Source organism: Oenanthe melanoleuca, chromosome 2, assembly GCF_029582105.1.
Source record: "Oenanthe melanoleuca isolate GR-GAL-2019-014 chromosome 2, OMel1.0, whole genome shotgun sequence".
Taxonomy (NCBI): domain Eukaryota; kingdom Metazoa; phylum Chordata; class Aves; order Passeriformes; family Muscicapidae; genus Oenanthe; species Oenanthe melanoleuca.
In genome coordinates, this window is record NC_079335.1 from 122,424,448 (window position 1) to 122,445,434 (window position 20,987).

Genomic DNA, 20,987 nt, shown 5'->3' on the forward strand with positions numbered 1-20,987 from the left:
GACCAGACTATAATGATATTTAAGATACACTTGGACTTTCAAAACTATTGGTACTATAGTAATTTCTTTCCTCTGCAGAAAGTCTGCAGCAGTTTTGTCTGTGTGTCTGTAATTTTAACACAGATGCTTTGATTTTTGGAAATCTATAAACTTTGCATTTCTTGTCAGAAATAATAGCACATATTGATTTATGTTTCCCTGACAGACCTGTGGCTAAAGTGACTGCTTGAAAAAGACACAGCTGTCTTTCACACATGCTGAAATTCACAGCAGAGAGGATCACTAAGATTACACCCATGTTTTAATTCTGGATCCTATCTAAATTCTTCAGACATTTTCATGACTATCTTATGTCAAGTTGTATCTGACTTACTAACATCAATGATATACTTTCACAGTTTTACCTTTTATCAAACTATGGTTCATAGATACGTATCACACATATCAAAAACATCCAAACATAACTCTCTCACTTATGCAGCCTTTATCATATACTGCTAAGGATAATCTAAAGGCAGAAAAAAAAAATCAGTAAACATCAGAATGCTATATAATCATTCCAAACAAAGAAGTCAATGCAGGACAATTTCATTACTACAGAACAGAGGGAAACTTTGATATGAAACACAAGACAGAATCTCTCAGAAAATTAAGCTGGAGAAACTTGAACTACTCCACAAAAGTGACTTAATGAAATCAGTGCACTGTAAATAGCATATTTAAAACAAACTACAAGAGCCTGTGAAAAAAGTCACACAGGTAGAAACTGCACAGATAATGTGTTCTTTATCCTGTTCCACATTAACCACGACCATTTTGCCAAGACAGCAGTTTTAAATTCATGACATCATCCATTCCTTATGAAAAGTTAGATTACAAACTTCCTTTGCCAATGAAAAGGTTATGGTGAAACCAGTTGAAGAAAAAATTCCTTTTGACTCCTTTTGCTTTGTTAAAAGGCAGAAGAAATGTTCAATTGATGGCTCCACATAGACATAAAATAATTTCAAATAAAGGTAGGGACTGCCATGTAGACACCAGATGGCACACTTGCTCAATACAGATCAAAGTATCTTAAATGGTACATATCACTACTATTAAAAAAAAATCTCTGAAATAAATATTAAATTTTCCAGAAAAATCACAGTAATAAAAAGAGAACTGTTAGACAAAAAGAAACACCAGTAAATCAAAATATGATTATAAAAAGAAACAAGTCAAAGCACAAAGCTTAATTACACAAAATTACAATTTTTATCTATTTTTTTAGTTTCCATTGTCTTGAAAACTTTTTCCAGAAAATAAAAAATTTTGCAACATTCTTGCTGTCAAGCAAAACTATCACTGAGTCTATCAATTACCTTGGCTTGAACAAGTAACAGAATTTGAGAGAGAGCAGGATTCTGCAGTATTCAGCAGACTGACTTCTATCCCTTTTAACATTAATTTCCTCCAAACACACATTTAAAGAACTGAAACAGAAGCAGGAAGACAAATAGGCCAGAAAGGCTCAGTTTTCAGACCTTGCTAAAACAAGTGATTCTTTCCTGGAAAACTCAGCTTAAGAGCACTTATTTGCAGAAGGGACAGATATGCCAGTTACCTTTACTTAGAGAGATGCCAGTATTGACACCACTGAAGTACCATTTGGAATATGTCAATTTCTCCATGTCTTTGCTGCATGAAAAACAAGTGATCTTTCATCTGCAGGTCTTTTTTTTTTCTTAAAAATCAAACCAAACAACTAAAATAATCCTCAATATCAAAACAAAACAAAGCAAAAAACCCCAAAACGAAACAAAAAAACCAAAATAAGCAAATAAACAAAAATACTCCACAACCAAAATGTAGAATTCTGATACACTCCATTTGTTTCAAGCATTGCAGAAGAGCTATATCTTACTGCACTCCATTCTGAATTTCATCTGAAGCCAAAAGAGAGTTCTATATTATCATGTAGCTATGTATCTGGCAACTGAAATAATTAGTTTATACATTTGTGATGTCACAGACTCAGGTGAGTCATTTAATGGATGAAGAAAAGAAAGTTATTTTACAATGTTCATTATAATGAAAACTTTAAGTTTCAGAAAGTTGACCACAGGGTTTTTTTCCAAGAGCATTTATGTTCAGTTGACAGCAAGCAATCTTTAAATTCTGTATATCAAAATCATAACTATCCCAGATTTTTTACTGTTAAACAGTGTGTTCCTCTGGATTATATACAATGCAATTACAGAAAATAGACTTTCAGGTTTCAAATAGCAAAAATAAGTTTGGTATCAGAGCATCAAAACACTTCATTTACAGGCTTCAACAATTAAGTTCCCAAAATTCTTTTATTTCACCTTTATAACACTGGGTAGATAGCTGCTTCTCAATAGAAAAAGAATAAAAAATGGAATTTCCATAAAAACAAACCATGCAAAAAAACCCCTCTAATATGCTCATTAAGAATACCAAGATCTGACAGCATTTATTGGAAGATGGAATATCCAACAACACAAACAAACACTTTTCACTTCAAAGGATACATCAAGCATCCCTTCCACTCTTAGAGCACACAGCCAGCCCCAGCAGCACAACATTGCTTTAGAAGATGTTGTATGTATGTGACATACAGCAACTGTATTACACTTCCAGACAACAGCATATATAGAAGGCAAAGTACAGTTTATGACATCTTTAAAAATATACTTAAGATAATTTTTACAAAAGGACAGAAGGAAAACCCTTATTTTGCAAAAATAAGATACCAGACTAAAAAAACTATTTTAGCAATGACATGTTTGATTAAAAAAAAAAAAAAATCTGTGTATTTTTTTTTATTCTAGGATAGTAAATGAAGTCGACAGATTTAAAAGCTGTGTTTTCAAACAGACTCTGAAAATCTGAACATACATAGCTGAGCAGAGAAAAACCATTAATCTCTCCATTTACTGCTGAGAAATGTTATTTGCATCTCTTTAAAATATTTTCCAAAGAAACAATCTATTCTATAATCTTTATTTAAAAATGTGAAAGAAATGGTACAGTTTAGAAAAGCAAATCTTAAAAAACATATTCAGATATATAAGAAATATGAGGAAGGTGTTTATAAGTATCTGGCTTATGCAATTAGCTATTGATTTCTATTAGCTATTTGCTAATCATTACCTATTAATTTCTATGAAATTAACTAGCAGCAGAAATAATGATTTGTGATGCTTATAGAAGTGTGAAATTGGAATTATAAAGATAACAGATTCTAAATAAACCTAGCTTAAAAAGCTATGCACTGAAATGCAAAAAATCTTTAAAAGGTCACTACATACTGCTTGAAATGTATAAATCATAAATAATTCATTAAATTCTGTGCAAATGCAGCTGTTACACAACAGAATTAAGTATAAAGACCTAATGTCTTGTTTATTTACATTCATTTGTCATTTGTACAACCCTGGCTCAGAGTAGAAGTATGGTATGTTTAAATTTACTCTTCTATATTCACTTCCATCGTCTTAGAAGTTCAAAATCAGAGGTCTTCTTGTAAACTTAAGCTACATTTTAATGCACAATATGATAGCTGCTGTCTCAAAAACAATGGAGTGCAAATGGCTGGACTTTGTCTTCTCATTTCTTTGAAAGATCTGCTCTACAATGCAGAAATGGCATCAGCCTGCTACAGGATGAGGATGGTCAGCTCACAGACAGGAACACAGACAAGGCAAAGGTGTTTAATGCTTTCTTTGCCTCCATCTCCAACAGCAACAACTACCTGAGGGGGGGGTCCCAGAGCCCTCAGCTGAAGACCATGGTTGTGAGAATCTCAAAGTCCCAGTCAGCTCAGAATTTGTGTGGGATTCACTGCTCCAGCTGGATCCCTGTAAATCTATGAGGCCTGATGGGATTCATTAGACAAAACTTTAGAGAGTAATGATGTTATTACAAAACCTCTTGTGATGATTTTTGGGAATATAAGAGGTCCCAGTTGACTGGAAGCTGAGAGATGCTGTCCCAGACTTCAAGAAGGGCAAGGAGGACCCTGGAAACTGCAGGCCTGTCAGTCTCACTTCAATGACTAGTAAAATTACAGAGAAGATTATTCTGGGAGATACTGAAAAACTCTTGAAGGACAAAGTTATGAGTCAAAGTCATCATAGCTTCATGAGGGGAAAGTTCATCTTGTCAAACTTGATTTCCTTAGGTTTTAGTGAATGGTGTGACATCAGACTAGGGTTCTGCAGCACACCATATCAGGCTCAATTCTTCTCAGCATCTCCATAAACCACTTGGACAACACAGGATTTGAAGATACTTCAAGTAGGCTTGCCAATGATACTAAATTGGGGGGAGCTGCTGAACTCTCTCAAAGGCAGAGAGCCCCTGCAGAGTGTCCTAAATGAGAGAGCTGGGCAATTGCCAGCTGTATCAACCTTAACAAGGGCAAGTTCCAGAATCTGCACCTGGGACAAGGCACCCCTCAATGTACAGACAAACTGGGGAATGAGAGGCTGGACAGCAGTGCCACAGAAAGGGACCTGGGGGTCCTGGTCAATGGCCAATTGAACACGAGCCAGCAGTGCCCTGGCAGCCAGGATGGCCAAGTGTGTCGTGGGAGGCATCAGACACAGCATCACCAGTGGGGCAAGGGAGGGGATTGTCCTGCTCTGCTCTGAGCTGGGGATATGTTATGTAATACATGAAGCACGAAATCACCAGTGTAGTACTAGTTCAGCACATTGCAGAAAGACTTCTCTCCATTTTGCACAGAAGAACCTTGGCAGTTATTACATGGACTTTAGAACAAGCCAATCTTGTATCCCTACAGATTTCTGAATAATGCCTTCTATTACTCCTTTTTTTATTACACCTACAGATGTCTTTGCTGCAATAATTTCAGTTCCCTTTAGCTCCAGAATCATGATTCTCCACACCCTAAGAGCACTACATTAGGTATAAAAAGAGAGAAGAGAAAGGAAGAAGAAAAATGGGAGATGAGATACAAAAGGTTCAGTAGGCAGAACACCAGATAAGTCTTCTTTCTTTGTGAACAACAGCAAGATAACAGTAAGTTCAACCTACCTAGGCAGCTGTAAGTTTCTATGAGCTCTTATGCATAAGGAGGAAGGGTACTTTGCCTCAATGAGGAAGGTTTCTCAAAATTTAATTCTGGATTACTCACACCCCTAATAGCTTGAGCTAAATAAATCAGCTTGGCTTGAGTCATTCTTAAAGTTCTGAGTCACAGATCAGGAAAGTGAAGCCGTTAGGTAAATCAAAGCTGTGGCCCAAAATTAAAACAAACATTAAGGACTGCATCAAGAAAATACTTGTGTAATCCCATCACTGTACCTTGGTATGTATTTGCTAAATCACAAAATGTCTAAAAACTTCATGAAGAAAATAAAGTTGTGATGCATGAAAGATGAAGTCTAACTCTAATGTGAGTTAGAATCAAATTCTAATATTTCCTGATATTAAGAAATATATTGGAAGATGAACCACTTATGTCTGAAGGGATATGGGAACATTACTCATCCCATAAACTGGACCTAAATGCCATTTGATATTTTTATGTTCTTTTTATAGGTTGTATGACACATCACACATGGAAAGCCTTGTTTTCTGAACAAGTAGGAGAGCAAAATTTAAGGAAAAGTGCACAGTAATTAATTAAAAAGTATACTGCTTTCAAAGGAATGAAAGATGTCAAATATTTCATCAGTACAGGAAGCAAGAGGTTTTGCTTGTCTTCTCAAAATTCTATCCACTATGAAAGTTTAAGAAAACATACATTTACTAGTCAGACTAGGAAGCCAAACAAACTGAAATAACAGTGTCTTGTGACAGTCATAAAATGTACAATCAGTCAGCAAGTTGCCTGTAGATAATGAAATTACTAATTACTTTACAGCTATAATTCAATATATTTAAATCTACCCTAGTAAGTGTCCTTACTACCACAGTGAAGAAGAGCTGTTAAGTCTAAGTGCAAACTGAATTTTTCTTCAAGCTTGTACAGTTCTTCAGTTAAGTACATTGATTTTTAGCTTTCTATTTTAGCAAAACAATATTTACCACAACTAATAAAGCACTAGAAGGAGAAAAGAGAATATATAAGAAAACCAGAACATCAGTCTTATTTAAATACCTCAATTCAAAATGACCACAAGATGTAGGTCATCTGAAACAATATTATTATGAATATGAGCCACAAAACATCAACTCCATCATCATTTACCGTGTTTCTGATGGGAATTTTCTTCGGTTCTGTTGGCACATCCTGAGGAACAAATTTCACTGGTTCCTTAATTTGCCTCCTTGATCTTTTGGTCCCATCTGGTAAGGTTTCCATGGCAATATCAGCCTCCATATCACTGCTACCTGCCTGGTCACACTCTGAGCATTGCCTGCAAAGTGGAAGATTTTCTTTTTAAGACTGCAGTCACAAGAGCAGAAAAAGAAACATATTGAAGTGCTTAAGATAAATTCAAAAGTCCAGAAATCAAATGGACATCTAAAACAACCAAGCAAAACACAAGCAAGATGCTCTTATTTTCCTGACAGTACTTAACTTTGAAAACAAAGATTCTGAATGTAGGAATTAATCTTCAAGAAAAATGCCCCTTATTTCTTCATTTTCATTCTACCACATCATTAAAGCTGCCCACTCTCTAATCTATTAATTACTGTAGCTGCTGCAGTTTAATTATAGAATTATATATAGTGGTTTGGATTGGAAGAGATCTTAAAGATCATCTAGTTCCCACCCCTCTGCCATGGGCAGGGGCACCCTCCACTAGAACAGATTGTTAATCTTTACAATTACATGCTGCTGAACTCATTCCTATGACAGCACACCTTAGTAGAAGGCATTTGGAGGAGACAAATGTTATGAAAATAAATTTTGACATGTATTTTCTGAGGGAGTGGGTTTTAAATCTGAAAAAAAATAGGAGAAAATTACAAATACAGAAGCTAGAGACATATATTAGCAAACTTTGAACACCAAGTTGAAAAAAAAAGCCTATTGCATTTGTGAAAGTATGAAATCACCATCAGAACTTCAAAAATTATGAGACGCTAAAGTAATGCTATTAACAAGCTCTGTAACAAAATTAACAAGAGAGGAATTCACCAGGATTTGTTTTTATTTGCAAAAAATCATCTTATGCAAAGTCATAAATGTGGATGTTCACTTAAAGTATGGTAGTCAAAACATAAAAATTATACTCACTGGAAGAACTAGTTTTAATTACTTCTCACACTACACATCCAATTCAAAAAACAACAAGTTGAATTGTAGTCTAATTCACCACTGTTCTCCTATTAAACATTTTTTTTAATAATACCAATAAAAAAAAAAAATTCAACCTAATGCTGTACTATTAATTGGCATTAACAGGGATAACTACATTAAAATTATCTAAATGATAGAGCAAATTTGCTTTGGAAGGAGACAAAACAAAAACCCCACTTATTTAATTATTTGAAGTTACACATTTACAACAAGAAAGCATATCCATCCTGGAAGACAAAAAGTACAAAGTCAGAAACACATGTTGTGTTTGAGCCTATTTGCTCCAATTTACGCATTCAAAAGGAATAATTCTTCTCCTATGAACTTCAGTGAGGGCTAACACAATATCAAGTCCATTAACTTTCCATGTTTTCTGATTCTTTCAAAGTAATCCAAGCAGTATAATCTCAGATCTCTCCTAGCTATACCAAAAGGCACCAGGAGTCATCATGGTTTGCTACACAAACTGGTGGCAAAATCAGAATAGAAGGAATCTAGTCATAGACTGGGAAACAGATCAGTGTAACCCTGACTAACTCAAGACCTTTTTCCTTTAACACTTCCATATGTAAATTTTAGATAATTGTGGCAACATTATAATGTTACAAAGATTCATCACCTCTTATCTCAAAAGCACTTAAGACAGGGTAAATACAACACATTAAAGTACTTGGAATATCTGCTGGTCTAGAAAAGCAGAAGAACAGGGTAGATTGCAGGGAAGGTAACACTTTCTCCCCTCTCTCATGTAAGTGATGAGTTTTGATGAATAGCCAAAGCACAAGGTACTCGGTTTATATATTTTTCAAGCAGTTTTGGGCCAGCATACAAGAGTATAGCTCTGCACTCTTCCTCCTTGTCCTAGTTACAGAGAAAAGGGGGATGGAGTTTTTAGCCCACCTCAGCTTAAAGTCCAGCAGCACTATTTTTGGGAAACATTTTTGTTTGCTCCCAGAGGTGAATATCCTTTTGTGAGTACAACACTATCTCTCTCTTGTATACCTTTTGCTATTAATACTGCTGTGGTTACTGTAATTTTAGTAAATCTCTCCCTATTGTTCCTCCATTATCAGATGAGGTGGGGGAAAAGGGAGTAGCTTACTTGGAGTGTTCCCTATGCTTGATAAAATGAGCACACTCCTCTTTAGAAGCCTCAGTTTGCCACACAAACAGCACTCATTAAGACCTCTAGCCCTTAAGACACTGGAATATAGAAAACTACAAGCTATTGCATACAATAGCTTTCACAATGCTACTTTTAACAGTTCCATGTTTACATAAATTTGTGTGAATATACACAAATATATATTCACATATACTTAAGTTAATAAAGGCACCCAGACCAAACAATTATTTTAAGATTTTATGGAGAAAGGCACCCCAATGATGAAGGAGAGAGAAGCTTTAAGTAACAATATTCCCTCAAAATCTTGCATGTCTGCTTAGCTATAAGTTACTTTGAGTTCTTTATTTTTATAAGATGCATTGTTCTGAAAGCTGTCCAATCCAAAGCTTTAAGGTGAATTTCTATTTAGTAAGCATCAGAGAGCACAGCCCTCCATAACACAGCAGCATCAGTCATGTCATTAATTTATGTACTGGAAAGCACAATTGAAAGTAATTACTATGATCTGCTTATGCAGATGTAAACAATATCAATGAAAATGTTCAAAAATTCTACGAGCAGCTCTTACAAAGCATTTATTTTCCCCATTATGATGGTAAAAATATATGCTATGTTTAAATTATAGAAAAAGCTTCCATAATTTAAGAGCTGCACTAAAAATGACACTTTTATAAGAGGAACAAGTAGTCATAGGGTTTTATAACAATATTTGGAGTTGGGAATCCAGTTTCTTTGATCTACTACCCTGCATGTATGATTTAAATAATTCCTGTTCTTCATCTCTCTGTTATTACAAGGGAAAGACACAATTTTTCTGCTACCTGTGTTCAGACAGTTCTACGGAAAAATACCCAGACAGATTACTGAAGTCCTGAAGTTTCACTATTATCTTATTTAAATATATGTGAAGCGTTTTAACTTTTATGTTACTGAGGAAGACATGAAACATCAGCCAAAAGATGAGGTAGTTCCTTAAATTCTGTTTTTATGAAGAAGTTTGCTCTGAAACAGGTTGTGCAAGTGTGAAAGCAATCAAAGTTACAAAAAACCTAGATCTAGAAAAGAAAAGCAAAATCATACTATGATAGGGGTGAGGGTGTTGTGTGAATCACGCATCAAAACATCACAAATACATCAAAGGTAAAAGGAGAAAGGAGTTATAAACATGAACTTACAAGAAACCTCTTGATTTACCAGAATAGGTTCTATTATCATATTCAACCATGTCTCATTGTCCCTATTACAAAACAGACAAACTTCAACTACAAAGCACTTTGGCTGTTGGCTCCCATAGAGAAGCTATTACAGACAAACACTCCTGTGACTTGGAAACAATCTCTTTTCAGCTCTTATAGTTTATTTCAACACGGTTCTTGAATTTAAAGTACTCTTCCCATTCTGCTGTTGAATCCCAATACAGTCATAGAAAACAGCCATATGAGTTCTTTTCAGCTATGCCATGGTCATGCTCACTTAATTTCAACCTGCCACAGCAGGTCACCTTTAAAACCACTGCAACCATCTTTGACCACCTCTAAATTAGCCAGCATTGCTACACAGCATAAACAAAGTAACAGGAGAAATGGTGCCAAAGATTCAACTTTCAGTACACAGGGTTTGTTTTGCTTTTAGTCTAAACCCACAGCGAAAATCAGCAGCAGGCACTTCTAAAATGTGCCTACTGCTAAAATTACTGGAAGTTTTTGTTCCATCAAGAAATCTCAGTACCGACTTGAGATCTCTTAATCATACAGAAAGTCTTTGATTCAGCACTAAACAACCTACAGAAGAAAAAAAGAAATTGTGTGATTTTGTTGTTTTCAATCTAACTTGGTACAAGAATCAGAGACAACTTCCCATCTCACAAACATCTTATCAACTCAGAAGCAGTGAGTTGGGAAAGAGTGTATTCAAATTGCTTAGCAAACACCACTACAGTGCTTCTAGAAAATAATTCTGTCCTCTGTGTTTAAAAAGGAAAACAAGAGGGGCTTGTTTCCATAACGAAGACACAGGCCTCACAGAATTAAGAATTAAGCCACTTTAGAAACATGGACCACAGCTTCAAGATGACACCTATGGTCTATAAATTACACATGTAAATGATGTACTGGAGGTGGGAAAAAACCGGGCTGTTTTTATTCTGGAGATAAAAGACAGTATATATGAACCTAATACAGCTGTCAAAAACCTTCAAAGAGCACCTTACAGAGTGTAAAATTACTGAGTTAAAAAAAAAATAATTTACCATTTGCAGCAACCCAAACATCCTTAAATTAGGACAAGTGACAAATACAGAAAAAATGTGTATGCCACATTCCACTCATGCTTATGTAATTAATAATTTTATATCATTATCCAGTAATTCAAGATGAAAAAAAACATTTGAAGAGGTGCTAGATCACTACTGAATGAATGAGGTCAGGAATGTGAATGAATGTCCAAATATCACACTAGTGCTCATGGAACTTCTGGTCAGGAACTCTACAGCTCATTCTGTCCTGTGGCCAATACTCCCCACAGCAGTCACCACTAAAACAACTTGGCCTTCTAGAGCAAAATTAAAACCAATCAAGCCTAACATAAATCATTAGTCCTTGTTTTGTCCATCTCAGTCCTCAGTATTTCATATGCTACCAGAAGTTATCAGTTTTTCAGCAATCTCATTCCAATAGAAGAAGCTAATCCTTCCTGGTAGCTGCCAAGTATTTTCTTATTGAAAATGTCAACATTTTACAATTGCATTTTGATTCATAATATTGTCTGCCAATACTTGTGCATTGCCTTAGTACCAGTCAAGATCATTCTCTACCAGGAAAATACACCCAGAATGGCCAGGAGCATAAAAGCACACAATTGTCAGCCAGAATGATAATACTTAGTATTATGATACCACATTATTCAAAATAATATTCAATTGTTTAATCAACAAGATTTCTAAGAAACTGAAAATTGCAAATTTTTAAACAAAAGTAAATCACAGGATTTCATTGTATGGTTAAAACTTCTGATCTAAAGTTAGAATCAAATCTTCAAACTCAGGATATTCTATGATTCTACTTTGAAAGCACAGCACCAAGACAGGCATAAGTTAACACTTTAATGTGTTATTACATAAAATAGTTCCTATGCTCTTCATCTCAAATCCATCTGAAATGAGGACAGGCTTTGAACTTATTATGGTACAAACTGATGTATGATGTAAGATGCTATAACTGTTACCTTGGAAAACTGTCAGGCCTCCAAACAAGGAAAATTCTTAGTATTAAGTGTTTTAAACCAGTTAAACTTCTAAGCTGTGAAACACTGGTGCCCACCAGGTCTAAATTCTTACTATGATTTCACTAAGACTAAAACTGTTAAACTATTATAAATTTTACAAACATTGAGATAACGAAATTTAATTTGTGCATTCTTCAACAAATTAGCTTTTAAATACATAATAGATTTAATTTTTTCTCTTACTATTAACATATAATACTGGATTTAATTTAACAATTTAAAAAACCTTTTTGGCAAACATTAATTTAAACTATTAAATGCTGAGCATGAAACAGACAAAAAATGTAACTACAAATTAGTCTATGTAGCATCACACACATAACCTAAATCACCTGACATCCTCAAACACAATATAAAAGATGAAGTTTATGAAATACACACATTATTGTTTAAATAACATATATTGGTAAAGTATGTGACAGTAATAATAAACACTTTTGCAAGGGCTCAAGTTAGTTATTCTGAGTACATTATTAGAAGTGATAATGAAACAGAAAAAAAACCCCAAGAAACAATTATTGCAATTGTTTATTGATTACTATTTTCTAAAAGAACTAAAGTCAGTGTTTTTAACCACTCTACTTAAATAATGTCTTTCAACCTGCCTAGTGTTTCAAGGAATTTCCCAGTATATCAATTTTCTTTTATTGTTCTGCTATGCTCCTATTACATCCTATACAAATATCTGAAAAGTACATGGCCCCCTTCTGAAAAAAAAAAATGCACTTTTTTTCCTATCTTAATCAAAAGATAAAAATTGTATTAAAAACAGCAGGGGAGGAAAAACCTGCTGAACTCTAACTGGGATTACGGGTCTGTTCTATATGCTCTCCACTGATCCTGAAAAGAATATATAAAGGAATGTTCAATGATGAAAAGAATGTAATCAATGCAGCTCAATTTGTCTGCTATCATCTCACACTCCAGAATATGCCTGAGCTAATTAGAAGTAAAAGCCAAGTTTGTGATCTGAGATATAACTGAAGCATGAAATTCACAACAAAGCTAAGTTATAGCTTTGAATAAAAGAGCTTTACTACATAACCTGACCTATCCTGCCTTTAACACCTACTGAGAATTAGTCTTATATCTTTTTTATTGATAGCTTTTAGTGATCCTTTTCAACTTTGTTAAAAAGCAGAACAAAAATCAAATTTCCTGTGAAAATGAAGAAGCTATCTAAAAATTAAAAAAAAAAAAAAAAAAAAAAAAAAAAAGGTTACAAGTAAAATAACTACTTGGCAAATTTGACCAAAGAGATCAAAAATCTAACAACACACTACATTAAATAATTAAAGGAAAATTAGGAAAGTATTAGTGATGGTGGAAATATTTTTGAGATTTTCATCTTTTAAATGAAATCACTATTAAATTTACTAAGCAAATTTACTGAGGTAAATATAGGTTTTGTCACATTAAGATATTAAAAAAAGAGGCCTCCCATTTCATGTACTGGCCACCTTGTTCTGCACACGATCTTCAAAACTAACCAAGAAGATGGCTGAAGTAAATGTTTTATGCAAGTTCTTTAATAAAAAATTTGGAGATATATGAAAAAAAACAGAAGTTAACATTTTTCTGTTAAAATTGTTTTACTGACTTTTCAGAAGCAATTCTTATACAATTATGATTTGGTACCTTAACATTCGGACAAGGTGATGAATGACTCCTCAAGATGCTGTGCTCTAACTTCCTGCCAGCTACAAACTGTTTCTGAGTTTGTTCTAACACATTTCAGAGCAGTTTAAATATGCAGACTGGTAACACTACAGAGTAGAGCAAGCTAATTTTATGACAGTTTGGAAATCAAAATCTCTGCCACCTTATAATTTCTCCACTGTACAATTTAGCTTTTGTTCTGTCCTGCAAGCATGAAAGAACTTTAATTCATGGAAATGTAACTGCAATAAGTACAGTTACATACATACTTCTGCTATTGCATATTTGAGTCATAAGACAGCAGTAAACCAAACACTTCCCTCCCATATTGCAATAAAGAGAGCTACTACTTGCAAGTTTATTTAAAAGTATTACAAGCATTTGCCTGAAGATCCAAACAGAGAGTTGCTTATCTGAGTCCTAACATGAACAGAAAACCAGGTCTTTCATTTCCCAAAAGTATTAGCCTATAATTTCCTTCCACTATTATATTGTGGCAATAACAACCACAGATGAATTGAAAACTCAAGAAAATTACAGCTATAAGCTATTTTTACACAGTGGCTAATAATGAGAAAATCTTTACAACTTCTTTTTTTTTACCCTTGAAACATCACTGCTAATAACCTGCAAATAAAAAATACTGCTCAAACTGCATTAAAGCAATGTCTAATCCACTCAGAATTTGCAAGTCTGCTCACATTTACATCCTTTAAGGACAGAGACAGCACAGGACAACATTAACTGTTCTCTTACCAGTAACTGTTCTTGGTCTTCCTTGGCATCCTTGTAAGAGGTGGGTCCAGGCAACCAAGATGATAATGGAGTTTACAAGTGTCACACAGTAGCAGTAGGTGTTGATCATGGTTCTTCTTGCAAATTCCACAACTTTTCATGTAGGTAGCAGAAAAGCATTATAATTACAAACTCATAAAGAATAAATAATACACCCCAGCACATTCCCCAGCTTCAATACAAACATGTGGCAACTTTAATTTGAATGTATCATTTAAGTGCATAATTTCTTTTTGGAATAATTACGGAGTAATTTTGGAGGAGTTTTTTTTAAGGAGCTTCTACCTATGTACAGCAAAAGCGTGAAAGGATTCTAGTAAGAGTAAGCAAAAAATGGCTTTCAATTAAATTTTTGAGGACTTCCAACACGTTAGTAATCACTCAATACTTCAACAAAATATACCAGTGGTAAATGGAAAAAAATACAACAAATGCTTAAAGAGAAAATTATGCTGCTAGTACCAATCTTAATAATCAATCGCACACTTATGCAGGTAACCACCTTGAAATAGGTCTATGCTGCTGCTATGCTGGGCAATGTAACTCCTTAGAAATTATACTTCATTTTATTATTATTTTAATGGAATTGAAATTTTAAGTTATTTTGAAAAGATAGGTTTTCACTGATTGCACTATAACATGGAAGGAACTGAGTGCATTTGAATGAAATAGAATTGGTGAAGCATGACTCCAATTATTTGTGTACATTGAAACTGCCAAATCCTCAGCCCACTGCTATGTTTTCAAGATTTCTACCTCTTGCAGCACTAAAATTAACTTTTGCTTTTCTAAATCATCCTCTTCCCTTAGCCTTCTAGCTAGGCAAGACACTACTTGCTGTGGCTGGATGCCTGGCTGCTGCTCTATAGGTAAGCAATAGATCACGTCACTCCTCAGCTGTGTGAGAAAAGATCCCAAATGACATGCATGTATTTTGCACAGTCTGGGATCCTAGTTTGTGTCCCATTATTAGGCTTAATAAAAAGCCAGTCAGTAGCTTCACAGAAGAGGGGAAAAGGTGGAACTATGACAGAGTAAGTGAATACATTTCATAACCTTGGGAATTAATAAAAATAGAAGTAGGGAAATTTAGCATGAGCAAAAAGTGAGAGTTCATATATGAGAAGTGTTTTGTTGCAGGAATTGTGACTGAACAGCATCATCAAACAGCATCATCACTGTTCTCAAATCATCCACTCAAGATGACTGCATTCAAAGAACAAAGTGACCAGTTAGCTCTCACATCAAAAAAAAAAAGGACCCTTCTACTTCAGATGCAAGGAGTTAGTTTTATCCTTAAAGCACTGCTGCCAAACTAGCAAAAACACCCAAACTTCATTCATGTGTGGTAGGTTGAAGAACTGACCACAATTCAACTTAGCCTTCAAAAACAAGGAAAACGTATAGACAACTTTAAAGCATTTTTTAAATTAAAAACAAAGCAAACAATATTTTCAGGACACTTTTCTGAATATATCAATTACTATATACTGTATCTAATCTGTCAAAATTTAATTACTTGCCTATAAAGTACTGCCGGAAGTGTAGATGCCTTTTGTGCTCCTCCTTCCTTTTTACTTGGCTTCCTTTCCTTAGGAGCCCGTAAAATTGCTGGTATGTTCAATTTCTATTGGATTTGAAGAAATGCAGTACACATGAGTCTTGACACTTTTAAAGAATATTCCTCTAATCTCAATGCATGAAGAACAAGACACATAATGATGGGGAAATTGCTTAGCTAACTATTTTACACATTTATCCCAGTATGATTCTGTAATATAAAGTAATCTTACAGTACTTTTTTCATTTCAGTAAGAAACACACACAAAGACTAGCTTTTAGAATTTTACTTTTAGCTTCCAATGTAGGGATGGACAAGAATGCATTTCTCTAGGAAGCTGAAACAAGCAGAGGCAGATTCATGAAAGTGACAGAATACTGAGGCAGTTTATTTTCCCCAGCATCACAGCTACCCTGGTGCACGACAGGTTAATTAGAAAAATTATCTTATTGGACCAAACCCTTCACAAAGCAGACGAGACTCTCGTTGGGTTTCTACTATCTGCAGTATGCTCCTTCTCAGACAGCAACCATCTATCAAAGTCATTTCTCAGCAGCCCCATGGGTCTGCATCTGTTCAGCCAACTGGAAAAAATGTCATGCAAGCTGTGTAAATGAGTTCTACTCAGCTCTTCTTTCTTTTTTTTTTTTTTTTAAATTGAGTAACATTTGCATCAGGAAATATGTTTGCGAATACTTACTCAAAGGAAGGAAAAATAATCTTGGTTTAAAAGACATATTATGCAAGAATTCTTCTTTGCAAGTAGGAGAGGTAGGCAGACAAATGGAACTAGTAAAAGGTTGCATATCTTAGGAACTATTACTGCATAAAGAAAGTGTAAGGTTCGTTTTTGGAACAGTAGCACAAACACAGCAGTAACAAAGGGCATGCCAATATTGCAAATAATTGTATGTCTGCATTTCCACAGAGAACAGTTTCTTCAATCTTAAATCATAACTGGAAATCATTGCAATCTCCCTCTCACATTCAAAATGTTCACTGACATTTAATACTCTGATATAAAATATATATTAAAATACTGCAAAAATCTTTACTTCTCTCTTTTCATGTATAAATCTTTACTTCTCTCTTTTCATGTATAAATCTTTACTTCTCTCTTTTCATGTATAAATGGGAACAAAGATAATTGCTGGCAACAGGAAGCAACCCAAATCTGTTGTCCTAGATATTCATATTCATTTCATCAAGATATTCTCCTCTGTCTAGTTACACACCATTACATACATATCGCATTTAAAAGGTTTTTTATCTTATAAAAGCCATAAAGAGTTAACTTATCATCTGAAGCCTACAGTTACTGAAGACAACTGGAGACAAAAAGAATAGGATTAACTCATGTTTCATGCTAAACTGAATCACAAATGACAGGTCAATCACTTATACCAAATGAAAGAATTTTGCAAACAAGCACACTATTGCAACAACAAAATTAAGCTACACGTTCCCAGTAGGTGGCTTGCAGAAGTTTACGTACTTCAATCAGGAAACATTATCCCCTGAGTAAAGCCTGGGTCTGATCAAATCAAATAAATTTATTCAGCCATAGACACAAAAGGCCTATTCTTGGAAAACCTGTTCTGCTGTTTTTTTCTGTAAAGAGAGACAAGGAACCAACCAACCTGTCCAATGATTCTACCCAGCAGAGCCCAAATGCCTTGCCCTTCATTTCGCAGTTTTCCATTCATATTTTGTAACTCTTCCAAGGACTCACACAGCTGAAAAGTTACAGGGAAAAAAAATAGGCAACAGGAATGAAAACCCATTCAGAGTTATTAAACAAAATTTACTCAACCTCTTACTTACCAAGAGTGCATTAATTTATTGTGGGATTAGAAAAACAATGAAACTCATGCCAATATAGTTGAGATCAGAACAACCATTCAGTAATTCAACAAAAATAAAACAAAGACCCAAAGGAGACATTTGTTTTGTAAAGACCTGAAGTATTTCAGCATGGAAATAAGGTTTCATAAAGTCAAATGGAAAGCAAAACTAAACTATAGCAACATCTTATATGCACTGTCCAAACTACTTAGGCAGCAAGACTATAACAAGCGAACATATAAATGAATTAAAACTCCCTTTTGCCCCACTCTCACAGAAAGAGAAAATTTAGAAGTAAAGGCTGAAAGCAAAATAAAGGTTTTTTTTTTCTTCTGGAAGTAACTATTAGGTTTTGTATTCTGGAAGGTAACTATTAATTTGGTTAACTGTCCCAGGCACAATTTCCTTTCCCTTTATCATCTTTGGGCAGTTCACAAGGATCTGTTGATACATTTTCCATATGTTCCCACTTAAAAGATCACAAAACAATTTAGGAATTAATGGTAACACCATTTTTTGTCATCATTAACTATCACTTAATAGGCTGTTGAATTCAGCAAGAATTGCAGCATGTCACCAGTCACAAAGGGTACAGTATATCTATGTCTCAAAATAATATTAATATTAAAATAAATATTTCATAAAAATACAAACAGTTATTTTTTAAGATGATTAAAAAAGATGCTGAATTAATAAAAAATTAAATTTGCAGCATTTTGGGGGAGCAAAGCCATAATTTATGGGCATCAAATTTATTATAGCGTAAAAAGTATGCAGAGGGCATTGTGGAGATGTGAATGCTGATTATTTCTGTCTGAAAAGTTAGTCAAGTCATTAAACCCAAGCCCAACTGGAGTTGTAGTTAACATAAATAAATAACACTCTTGAGTATGGTAGATTGCCAGTTACCAAGTACCAAGCAGGGAATCATGCAGGTTCAAACAGGTCCATGTGCAATTTGTTATTGGAGCTCTCAGTAGGGTCAGTTAAACAGACTGACTTGTGTCCAGTCAACATATCACATTTTCAAAATTGATATTACTTGTATGGGAGAAGACAGATTACTGGATATTTTTTAAAAAGAAATATGTTTTTAAATATTACTTTTAAAATATCAACAGTTTGCATCTCTCATTTTCATCCGAATTTTTTCTCCACGGAAAAAAATTCTATCCAAGTTAATAGCAACAATACTAAAATGGCACAAGAGTTTATCACCCTTTTTCTTTACCTTATTATACTCCACATGAAGCTTTTCTTGCTCATTTTCCAACTTATCCTTGATATTCTTCTGTTCAGCCATATTCTCCTGGATTTGAATCATGCGCATATTTCTCTCTATTTAAAAGAAAACTGCATTATTTCCTGTTCTTGAATACACATTCTCAAGTTTTATGCAGTAAAAAAAAAAAAAAAAGTGAAACAATCTAAAGCAAAAAACTGCAACAATACAAAGACACAAAACTACAGCCTATAGGCTCAATACAAAGACTGAGTAGAACGAACAGTTATAACATTTATATTTTGCTGCATAAATACTGAAGTTGCTCAAATGATGAACTTTGATCAGGATCTAGCAAATAGTCAAAAGTCATGCTATTCCACATAGAAATAGAGGAGAATTTAAGGAAAAGATATTGTAGCAGAAGTTACCTACTCCCTTCTTAAAGACAGTTTAGTCTCCAGTTTATATTTGAATGATTTTATTCTTTACTGAAGTTTTTTAATACTTCTTTTCTGAAGTATTTAAAAAAAAACAAAACCGTGTAAACAGAGACTTCAAGCAATAACATATCTGATATTAAATTAAGCCATAGTCCACATTTATCTACTATAAACGATTAAATACAACCAAAAAATAAAAAAGCCGATGAAATAGCACAGCACAACGCAGCAAAGCAGTAACCTTTTCATTTGAGCAAAATAAGCCACTTTCACCCTTACCAAGGTAATAATTCACAAAGTCAGCAGTGAGAGCTGGCTGTTTATGTTTTCTTCTTCCATCAACACTGGAGCTGGTATCTGAAGTGTCCACGGGGAAGATGTCTGTGCTGATGCCCATCAGCTCGGCTTTGCGCATGAGTTTCCGTATGGCCGAGGCGCTGCTCGTCAGCGGCCGCGGCAGCTTCTCCCTGGGAACCCAGGCCTGGGGCCGGGTGGTGCGCGCCAGCTCCGCCTTGGCACGATACTGCTGGAGCCTGGCGTTGATTCGAGCCTGCAACGAAGAGCCCCGAAATTAAAAACATCAAGAACGATTCAGAATTCGTTTTGAGTTATGACCTGGAACACATCCGCGGTTTATTTTCATTTTAAAAGCTGCGCAATACAATCAATGCCGCTTTCACTCCGAAACTCACAAGAAACAGACATCGACACAGACATTCCATTTTACTTCAAAGGGCACACACAAACGACATTATCCTTTCACTAGGTTTTGGAGCTATCCATACATTTCTTGATGAGGTTTCCCCATTGATGAAAGCAACAGATGACTGCTGGCTTTGAGACAACCTCTTCTAATAATGATAATTTGATGGGACTGCAAGAACTCACTACTGGTAGAAGCTTTAGTTGACCTACCACACTTACACTTAGATAGACATTAAATTGGCATTTATGTGAGCAACAAAAGTTGATGAAGAGCTTTTTTACCATATTTGACATACTTTTGTAGAAACTTCTTTCTCAATGCCATTTCTCTTTATAAATGTTAAACTTGCTGATTATAATTTGTCAAGAACACAACCCAAACAGAAGTGAAGCAGACAAGAGAAGCTCACAGTATATATTGTTGATGACATCTGTATATTTGTGACCATCTGGGAGATCTACCCCAGAAGATCTAGCTGTTACTGACAGCTGGAAAGCACTGTCTTGAGGGAACTCTATGAAGTGGCAATTTTGGCAGAAACTGACATCAACATACAAAGCTTCAGAGGCAAAACTCCAGCTGACTATCAGTTAGAAGCTGTTTACTTGCCTGCACAAAGAAGGAACTAAACTAATACGACTGCCCCACCATATGGTGTAAGATACTCCTGAGACAAAAGCAAAAGGTGTGCATACACACACACTATGGTTAAGAAACATCTCTGATTTCAAACAGAATCACTGGAAGTAGTACTGCAGACAGTTTAACACATTATCTTACTACGTCTTGAACATTAATGACCAAGAAACAAAGCAAATGCAGCTTACAGGTCAGCTCTGACCTTGATGGCTTTTTTCTTAGACCCACAGCAGCAGGCAACAGGTCCACCTACAGCCACTGCTAGACATATCAAAGCCAGAAATAGTGAAAACATGTGGCTGTACAAAACACATGCAAGTTATCATATTGGTATCAAGGTGCCTATGACACTATGTAAAGTAACTCCATTTGCAGTTTTCAGCAGTCATTCCTTCCGTTTCCAAAAATTTAATCTAAGTAATGTAGA

The 20,987-nt window shown here is 34.9% G+C and overlaps 1 protein-coding gene across 4 annotated transcripts in view; it reads right to left on the reverse strand.

Annotated features, from left to right (window-relative positions):
* Positions 1–20,987, reverse strand: part of PHF14 (PHD finger protein 14) — a 157,793-nt gene that overhangs the window by 98,285 nt on the left and 38,521 nt on the right. For all 4 annotated transcript variants that reach the window (XM_056482924.1, XM_056482922.1, XM_056482923.1 and 1 more), the window contains exons 9-14: positions 19,495–19,765; positions 18,782–18,888; positions 17,346–17,441; positions 15,668–15,771; positions 14,106–14,237; positions 6,224–6,392 (exon numbers count right to left, since the gene is read on the reverse strand). In XM_056482924.1, coding sequence (XP_056338899.1) covers positions 6,224–6,392; positions 14,106–14,237; positions 15,668–15,771; positions 17,346–17,441; positions 18,782–18,888; positions 19,495–19,765 — 879 coding nt within the window. The remainder of the gene's footprint in view (positions 1–6,223; positions 6,393–14,105; positions 14,238–15,667; positions 15,772–17,345; positions 17,442–18,781; positions 18,889–19,494; positions 19,766–20,987) is intronic.